General features: G+C 33.5%; 1 protein-coding gene across 1 annotated transcript; it reads left to right on the forward strand.

The window, feature by feature from the left end:
• Positions 1–9,659: 9,659 nt before the first annotated feature.
• LOC112327616 (uncharacterized) lies at positions 9,660–10,312 on the forward strand. Its single transcript, XM_052453219.1, has 2 exons — positions 9,660–10,023; positions 10,113–10,312. Exons 1-2 carry the CDS (start codon positions 9,660–9,662, stop codon positions 10,310–10,312), a joined length of 564 nt encoding a protein of 187 aa, XP_052309179.1.
• The last annotated feature ends 240 nt before the right edge of the window (positions 10,313–10,552 follow it).

Here is a 10,552-nt window from a genome sequence, read left to right on the forward strand (position 1 = left end):
GTTGAAAATTAATATTTAGAAAAAAAAAAAACTGAACAAGTTAACTACTAAACTGCTAATTAAAATTCAACCATACAAAAAAAAAAGCGAATTAAAAAATTATCAATAAATAAAATAAAATCGAAATTATTAGCAAGTTAACTACTGAACTGCTAATTAAAATTCAACCATACAGAAAAATGAATTAAAAGAAATTATCAATAAATAAAAGTGGAAATCGAGTAAAAAAGACAACCTGACAGAGATCTAGAAGACGAAACGATGGCGATACCGAGTGAAACGACAGATTGAATTTGCGAATCGGTCCATAATTGAAACCCTAACTTGCGTTCACTATTATTAGCATCATCATCGATCAGTGAAACGCCGCGTTTTAGAATCGAGTAGAATCGTTGGAGGGCTGACTTGATGGAAGTATCAGAACGGAGTTTTTGTAAGAAGAGATCGGTGGCAGAGAGTTTGTCTTCGAAGAGTGATTTGTGAAGGACTGACAAGTCGTCTTCTTCCATGATCAGAGAGTGAAGAAATTATGGAGAATCAACGGTGGAAGGTAATTGTTTGAGGAGTTTCTTGAGGGGCTTGTAGCAGAGAAACTTGTCCCTCCACTCAGGAAGGGTTTCTTCTAGGTGGGTCTTGAATTCTTTTCCAAACTTCATGGCTTGATGGTATGCTTATGGATTTCAATTTAGGGATTTTTTCTGTTCTGAACGTGAATGGTGAAATCAGAAATGTGAAGAGAAGACTGCATAGTGCATCCTCGATGAATTTGCAATTGTCAATTTGTCACTTTTGCTCGGTTAAAGCCAATAGGCGGTTGACACCTGTCATCAACATTGCTGTTTTATCTCCTGCGGGTAAACTCGTTGAATCGGCAGTGAAATCGCGATTTTAAGCGATTTCACCCGATTTTACCCGATTTTGACCTGATTTTACCCATTTTCGAGTTTTGTGAACGATTTAACATGTAAAGCTTATATTGACTCGTAAAAACGTATGATTTTACGAGTTGAATCGCGATTTTAACAACCTTGCTTCAACCACATATTTGGATTGCGTTCTGGATGGGTTGGAGGATCGTCCTCGTATCTCTCCTTCAACCGGATGTTATATGTATATTGAAAAAAAATAATAATCAAATTCAAAAAATAATAACTAAATTATTGAAATCCAACATACCATGAAGTATTGAGCTCAGCTATCCATGAATTGCTGCACCCCTTTCTGACGATAATTATTCCGCACATGTATTTCTATAAAAAGCTTCATCGGTCTTAGTTTGTATCCAAGAATAGTAGCCTACAAAAGAAAACTGTTGTTAGTTAAACATATTTATATACAACAAAAATTAAAAAATAGATGTAATTAGAAAGAGAATCTTATCGTTTGCTTCTCATGCGAAACGAATGGAATGGATCCTTCGGTGTGCATGGTAATGGAATGAATCCTCCGATGTGCATGGTAATGGAACCGTGAATTTGTCTGTTCTGGTTCTCCACACTGGATTGTGACCATTGTACAAAATGCTCGGGCATCACATGCTATATATATATATTCAACTTACACAACCTCTAAGATGTACGGAGGTTTGAAATCCTTCCGAACCACCACGTCCTACCAGCATGGAAGCTCTCTTTCTTTAACATATTTTTTTGGCTTTTTTCTGCGTCTCATATAAAAAATTACGCAACCTATATGGTATAAATGAATTATCAGTTAATAAATAAAAAATAAAATTTAAATATTTGGATAAAAATATTGGTACAAATGAATTATCGGTTAATTAATGAAAAATAAAATTTAAATATTTGGATAAAAAATATTTATCTTGATTTCAATCTTACCTATCTACAACATGATTTTCCCAAACTTTCCTCACAATAACATTGTCAGATCTATCCCAGTAGAAGTTTTCTTTTCAGTTTAGATTTGTAAAGGAATAATTTCATTAATATTAATAAACTAACCGGATTAACATAATAAAAAAACTGTTTGAGTTAATACTAATTTTAAACTTTTCAAATCATGCATCTATCATAGGTTTCCATTCAGGATTTTTGAAAACCTGACTCTATTGAAACAATAGCACTTACATCAATGATTTCATCGCCGATGTTATCATTCAGGCAACCTCAATATTTGTAAACCTAAATTGCATTTGTTAATTTCAATTAATTTTTCAAAAATTATTAACTATTCTTTATTTTTTAGTAGTGCATGAAAGGAAAACAAAATTACATTGAGTAGTTGAGCTTTCATTAGGCAAAGTGCTTCCTAGTAAATGGATCTCGCTTTTAAGAGACCCCCCTCAGCATGACAACATCTCACTCAACAAGCCTGCATCAAGAGTGGTTGCCCATGCCTCAGGTGCCTATTCTTGGTTGGCACCTCACGAATCATGGTCGTTAGAAGCACTGCTAGAAGAATTACTAGTGATCCTGTCCATATGACGTGCTACTGACTTTCCCCTATGAATATACATAAATTAAAGGATTAAGCTACCATAAAACATTTCTAATTAAAAAAATCGACAACACCTCCCTTATATGGGAGACTACTTGAAACTTGTTTACCTGCAAATACTCATCAATTTAAAATTGATTGCCATAAACCAGTTGGTTTTATTCAATTTCTATAGCTTATAACTTTTCAATATAAGTTTAAATCTCAATTAAAATCTATTGTAGAAAACATGATTCAAATACAACTACATTGTTAATGAAAATTGAAGATAATTCAACTATGTTATTGTACAATGAAATAAGTAGATCAATCTATGCACTGAAGTAACAAGTAGATCTCAAAGGTTTATCAACATTGAACATAGACTTAAAAATTAAAACATTAATAAAAATAAGTAATAAGATGTATAGTATTATATTTAGTGAAACAAATGTTCCTGAGAAACAACATAATTAAAAAGATTGAAGGCAATTTACAAAAGACAAAGGTTGTAGAGATAAACAAAATAAGAAGTAATAAAATATACAAAAAGAAGGAATTCCCAATTCCAGGAAAAAAAAGGAAAAAAAATCCTTCAATAAAGAAAAAATCAAGCATGAACAAACACTCTAATTTCACACAGATCACACTAAGAAAACAAAATCCCAAATGAAACATCATAATTGCCAAAACCAACATGCAACATACTAAAAAGAAATAAAAATTCATAAAAAACAAATATAATGCAACATACAACACCAAAAAAGAGAAGAAAAAAAACCTTATCTTAATTTCACCGTAAGTGAAGTTGAGAAGAGAAAAAAAGAACAAAAATAAAAAAAGAAGTAAAACTAAGATGAAAAAAGAAGAAGAGAATAGAAGAACATATTTGGTGTTATAACTCAATTTTGGATCCCCAAATTATCTCTTCTCATATACCTTTTACTATTTTACTATTCTTTACTTTTATCCATTCAGAAAAATAAATAAATACAGGACATAAGAAGATAAGCTTTAAACCACAGAATATCAAGAAACTAGAAGAATGACCAAATTAAGATATTTTAGGAAAAGGATGAAGAAAGACTGAATTTGAAGTAAGATTGGAATCTTTCTTTACCAAAATTAGAATAATTAATTAAGTTTAACAACTTAATTAAGCTTTTAATAGGTTAATTTGATTCGATTAAGGAGCAAACAAGTTTGAAGGTCAATTTGACCAAGATTGAAAGAATTAATTGAATTTAAAGACTTAATTAAACTTCTTATAGGTTTCAAGTGTTCAGATCAAGGATTTAATTGATGTAAAATCAAGTTTTGATGTTTAATTCATGTCAATTCGCATAGATTGAAAAAATAGGGGCTCAATTGAAACTCAATAAGAAAAAAGGGTTTCTACCAAACAGAGCCTAAAAATACATAGAAAAATTTACCCAAATACATATTTTATTTTATTGCACATGGAAAAGTCTCTTAAAAATAGATTATATCTGTATATTTTCTTATATAAAAAATCATAAAAAATAGTTTTTACTTTGCATGCATTTTTTTGGGTTTAATAATTAGTTTATTAAAGTCATGAGAATTTGCACTATATTTCAAGAACACCAAAACTTTATTTTGTTTCTTTCAATATTTGGGACTTATTCATAAGACGTATTCCTGAATTTAAATAAAAGAGTTTTTTTATCATTTATTTTATATGTTCTAAAATTTTACCAAAATTTTTATTTTTGTTTAATATATGTGATTATGAACTTTTATGTAAGATATATTTTCGATATTAGATAAAAAGATAGTTTTTTTTTTCCTTTTTCATGTATTGACTTTAGAATGACTAAGTTTTAACCTGATAAGATAAGGATCTCTTTAGTAAGAAGAGCTTTTCTTAAACTTTAGTCAGACCAATGGTTAGAAAACACAACAAGACCTTAGTTTATTTCAGAAAAATATTAATGCAGCTTACCCTGGGTAAGGTGTTTTAGGGGTGGTACGTCTTCTCTATTCATAACCTACCTCCTTATCTAAACTCTTATAGACTAATAGATTTTCTAGTAACCGTAATACTAGGTGGTAACTCCCATTACTTTGGTTTCATTGATAAATGACAACAATTCCTTATTCTTTCCACCCATACCCTTTCATACAAATCTTGCTCTGAGAGGATGATCACCATGAATATTGCTGCTAGTCTCTTTTTATTGATCATGTTTAACTGCTCATATCTTATCCTTACCTAATCAACTTCTTCTTGATCGGACTCCATCAATACTCTCAATGATGAGATTTCCACTTTCAGAGGCATAACCACCTCCATTCCATATACCAGTAAATAAGGTGTAGCACTAGTCGATGTTCTTACTGCTATTCTGTATAGGTGGAGAGCATAAGGAAGCCAATCATGCCGAGTGACCACCATTTTATGGATAATCTTCTTTATGTTTTTGTTGGTGGCCTTTACAACTCCATTCATCTTTGGCCTATACAGGGATGTATTCAAATGCTTGATCTTCCATTTAGCACATAATTCGATAATTGTTTTGCCATTGAAGTTTCGAGCATTGTCCATGACTATTCTTTCAGGTAGCCCATATCAACAAATTAACTCTTTCTCAATAAACCTTTTGACAACCTTCTAAGTCACATGCGTGTATGAGCATGCTTCAATCTATTTAGTGAAGTAATCGATTGCTACTAAAACAAATCTGTGTCCATTGCTGGCTTTCAGATTAATGGGCTTAATAACATCTATTCCCTACATTACAAATGGCCAAGGTAACACCATATTGAATAAAGGAATTGATGGTGCATTAATCTTATCTCCATGCATTTGAAATTTGTGACACTTTCTTACATAATCTATGCAATTTTTCTTTAGGATCATCCAAAAATATCCAACTCTCTAGATCTGTCTAGCCATCATATGTCCATTTGCATGTGTAGCACATATCCCCTTATATATTTCATGCAATAATATTTTCGCTATGCAATTATATGAATATGAGATATGTCTGAATGAATATATGTGTGTTCTAGAATGTGTAGAAATGGTCTTTAAAATTATCTAAATGCAAGTGTACCAAGTAATGATCACTTGATGTACTAGGAGGCGCGACCAGGATCAGATCTTCGACCGGATGAGGACACATTACGGGAGGAGCAGGTAGGTGGTTTCCACCTTTAACTGATTTCTATTAAGTCTTCGTTGTAATTATACATAATGTTGTTACTCGATTTCAATTGATTAAAGTTACTTATGGAACATAATGATTGAATGATGTGATTAACTTTAGGTAATGGTATCCATATCAGATAACCGGGAATGAATGATGTGATTAACTTTGGCTAATGATATCCATAACGGATAACTGAGATCGAATAATGTGATAGCTTCAGCTAATAGTATCCATATCAGATACCGAGATCAAATGATGTGATTAGCTTCGGCTAATGGTATCCATATCGGATAACCCAGATTGAATGGTATGATCGATTTCGGTTAATGGTATCTTCGGTTGATAACTAGAAGGAAACCATAAGGCTAGTTTCGGTTGTTAAGATCCATGTTGGGTGATCGGAATGATTGAATAAGATTAGGATTGGTTGACAATGATAATGATATCTGCTTTTATATGTAGTCAAAGATATGTTAAGCAAGAATAATAACATATCAATTACACTACGATTAAGTTATAAGAATCGCAGATTAGAAGAACATAGTTCGAAGAGTATACTCTTTCTTGGAATGATACCCAATGTATTAGGGCTTTTAAATCGTAATGAATGTTAATAAGGGTTATGTTTATAGTCCAAGAAATAATGCAACATAAGGCCGTAAGATGATGTGAAATGAAATCTTGAAAACAGAATTAACAAGAATGCAATGACAAGAACTTATCTATTTAAGTTGTTAATGTAATTACAAATATACATATTTGTTATTCAATTACATTGAACTTAATTTGTAACAGGGAAGTCTTATAGCCATGACATTTAGAAATTTCATCCAACGTATTTTGGGATAAATCATGTAATAATATGATTAGATAATATGCATTTTGTACAACTCTGTAATGGCTATGAACTGTCGATCGACACTTTTATAAAAACTTATGATGATGACTTTCAAAATCGTGAATATGAATTATGTCATGTATGACCACTTCATGCTATGAATGCAATGACTATGTATCTTCTTTTATGATACTATTGGGTATTATATATATGTGTGTGTGTGTGTGTGTGTGTGTGTAGGGGGGGCATTCTACATCACTTGATGATGTCTAATTGCTGAATTTATAAATGATATTATGCAATGCATCAATGGAAAATGACTATACAAAACAAAAATATCACCCCATCTTATACTCATTATGAATAAACATCATGTCATGAATTGGTAAATTATGTGGGTCTTTACAAGGAGTCACTACAATTTGAGCAACCAACGTTTCTGTTGACCTTGTTCTCAATGCTTGCTCAAGTAGGCTAGTTAGCCTTGCTACGTCACTTTTGACACTCCCTATTTTTTTTATGCTCAGTTTCCAAATGGGTATGCTCTTCATTCTCTATTAGCTTATTTTTGATCTAGTGTGATAAATGTGTTTAATAGGGGACCTATATTTTGATTCTTATATATGCACATATGTTAAAAATGCTTGTATGGTGATGCTTATGCATGAATTGAACTGATTCATGACTTCCATCCTTTTGATCCAGAGAAATATCTTTAATTCTGGCTGATTGTTGCAAAAGAATATTTTACCAAGTTCTTATCATGATTAAATTCTGAATGCAATAGATAAACGGAAAAGGAGTTGTGACTCCTTCATTACAGATGATAAAAGAGTTCATACATTTTGATAAAGGGAAACTTATTGGTCTATAAGAGTCTGTGTAAGGGGACAAGTTGTGAATATGGAGGACGTATCACCCCTAAAACACATTACCTAGGATAAGCTGCATTACTATTCATCTGAAATAAACTAAGGTTTTGTTGTGTTTTCTAACTGTTAGTATGTCTAAGGTTTAATAAAAGTCCTCCTCAATAAGGAGATTATTAACTTATCAGGTTAAAACTTAGCCATTCTAAAGTCAATAAAAAAAAGACCCAAATAAAGGTCAAAACAAATTAGAATGTCTCACCAAAGCAATCAAAATGGGTAAAGCAAAGAAGCACGATGAAAAACATAATGAGTTAAGAGTAGTAATTCTAAGTCTATAAACCCTGAAATACTTTTTGAGCCTATGAATTCTTTTTCTTTCATAACAAAAATAACCTATATTATGTGCCTTTATAAGTCCTTTTTTATCAAGAAAACAAATAATTTGAATTGATAAAATGCATCTTTAAAGATTTCATCATGAATATGGGCATAATGAACAGATTGTTTTACCATTACTGTTGTTCTGGTCATCTCACCATATACCTTTAAATACCTTTATTTTCTTTTCCTAAAAGAATGTTGATTTGCTTAAATTTAAAAAGGGTTCTTTTAAGCATACATCAAAATCGATTAAGTTTTTAAAAATCAGATAAAGTCAAAAGTCTGACGGTCATTATGGATAAGAATTTTCTTCCCTAAAAATCAACCACATCTTTTGTATCTTTGAAAAGTATCTTTTACTTAAGCCATCAAAATAAGCACATTTGGAAGAATACGACAAAGAAGCAAAGTTCTTCCCACAACAATCAAAGAGGCAAGGGATAAATTTTGTTTCAAACTCTTCCAGACAATCTTTTTGCAATGGAATGATTTTTCTAAAAAACATTATGGATTTAAAAGGACATGGTGAGTTATGAGCAAAGACCTATATGCCAACTTAAGTAGGTTAGAAGCCAAGCAATTAGAAAGATTCAAGAAGTTGATAAAAAAAAAAGGGGACCTATGTTTCCAAATAGGTAAAGACATATGCATATCATCTCATCGCATAACAAAAAACAACATTTGGAACTTCCATTATGAAGGGATAGGTGCCAACCATATAGCTAAGACACACCAAAAAATTTCACTTGATCATCAGAAATCCAACTTTGCCATCAAGAGACTCCAAGAAGTTCAGACACGAGCAGGTCACCCGAACTCAGACCAATCATGAAAAATCCTAGATATGTTTTATCAAAATACAACCCCATAACCAAAAAGCCCAACTTTTTCTATTAGGAAGGAAAAGCATCAACCCTAGCTTTAAAGAAACAGTAAGATTTTTTTTAGCAGTAGACTACCAGAACGCAAGCCATGGGCAAGTCACCCGATCAGAGACCACGAGTAGGTTACCTAAACACAAGCCATAAGCAAGTCACCCAATCAGAGACCACATGTAGGTTATAGGTTACGTGATCATGAACCACGGGCTAGTCGCCTGAACAAAGACCATTTGTAAAAATTCTTTCTTTTTCAAGAATAGGCAGGCTACACGAACACAAGCCATGGGTAGGTCACCAGATCAGAGACCACGAGCAGGCTACCCGAACACAAGCCATGGGCAAGTCACCCGATCAGAGACCACATGCTCGAACCACAAGTTGGTCGCTCGAACAGAGACCATTTATAAAAAAATCTTTCTTTTTCAGCAATGGGCAAGCTACCCAAACACAAGCCACGGGCAGGTCACCCGATCAGAGACCACGAGCAGGTTACCCAATCATAAACCACGGGCTGATCACCTGAACATAGACCATTTGCAAAAAATTCTTTCTTTTTTAGCAACGAGCAAGCTAAACACAAGCTGCGGGTAGATCACCTAATGAGAGACCACGAGAAGGTTACCCGAACACAAGCCATAGGCAGGTCACCCGATTAGAGACCATAAGCAGGCTACTCGAACACAAGCCATGGGCAAGTCACCCGATCAGAGACCACAAGCACGAACCACAAGTAGGTTGCCCGAACAGAGACCACAAACATGAACCACAAGTTGGTCACCCAAACAGAGACCATTTATACAAAATTCTTTCTTTTTCAACAATGGGCAAACTACCCGAACACGAGCCACAGACAGGTCACCCAATCAGAGACCACGAGCAGGTTACTCGATCATAAACCACATCCTGATCACTTGAACATAGGCCATTTGCAAAAAAATTCTTTCTTTTTCAACAGATTTCATTTTAGTCATATTTCAGAGAAGGTTGCTAGAGTTGAGGCTGATTTGGAGCATCATCAATATCTCCTGCATGATACTAGAGACGACATCGTTCTTCTGGATAGAGTTAACAGATGAAGCTGGATCTTTTTAACCTCAAATCTGCTGAGAAAACGTTCTTTGCACAGAAGCTTAAATGTAATTTTTTCAAGGAAAGTGACATAGGTACTAGCTTTTTTCATGCTCTGATCAGTCAAAAGCACATGCGTAATTTCATCCCTGCTATCCAGCGTAGTAATGGTGCTCTTACTACCTCTCTAGATGAAGTTGGAGATGAATTTGTTCATTACTACCAGAACCTTTTTGGAACTTCATCATCTACTACACCAATTGATGATGTTGTTGTTCATAGTGGTCCTTGCCTTAATGAAACCCATTTTGATTTTCTCTTGGCTCCTGTCTCCAATGATGTTATCAAGGAAGCTCTCTTCAGCATTGGTAAAGACAAAGCTCCTAGACCTGATGGATACTCATCATTTTTTTTAAGAAATCATGGGACATAGTTGGGGTTGATTTTTGTGCGGCAGTTCAAGATTTCTTTACTTCTGGCCAAATTCTCAAGCAGATCAACCATTCCATTATAGCCCTGGTTCCGAAATCTACTAATGTTGCCTCAGCCAATGACTTCAGGCCAATCTCTTGCTGCAATGTGGTATACAAGGTGATCTCCAAGATTCTTGCTGGAAGATTGAGCTACGCCTTTCAAGACATTATTGATCCAACTTAGAATGCTTTCCTTGGAGGGAGGAATATGATTCATCTAGTTATGATGTGTGTGGAAACTTCTTCCTTCTCTGTTGTTATCAATGGTAACATCTATGGTTTTTTCCCTGGGAAGTGTAGAGTTCGGCAGGGTAATCCTCTCTCTTCTTATTTATTTTTAATCTGCATGAAGTATCTTTCACGTCTGTTGAAGATAACATCACAACGAACATACTTCCATTTTCATCAGAAATGTGCTTTTCAT

The sequence above is a fragment of the Populus trichocarpa genome, chromosome 5 (assembly GCF_000002775.5).
Source record: "Populus trichocarpa isolate Nisqually-1 chromosome 5, P.trichocarpa_v4.1, whole genome shotgun sequence".
NCBI lineage: Eukaryota > Viridiplantae > Streptophyta > Magnoliopsida > Malpighiales > Salicaceae > Populus > Populus trichocarpa.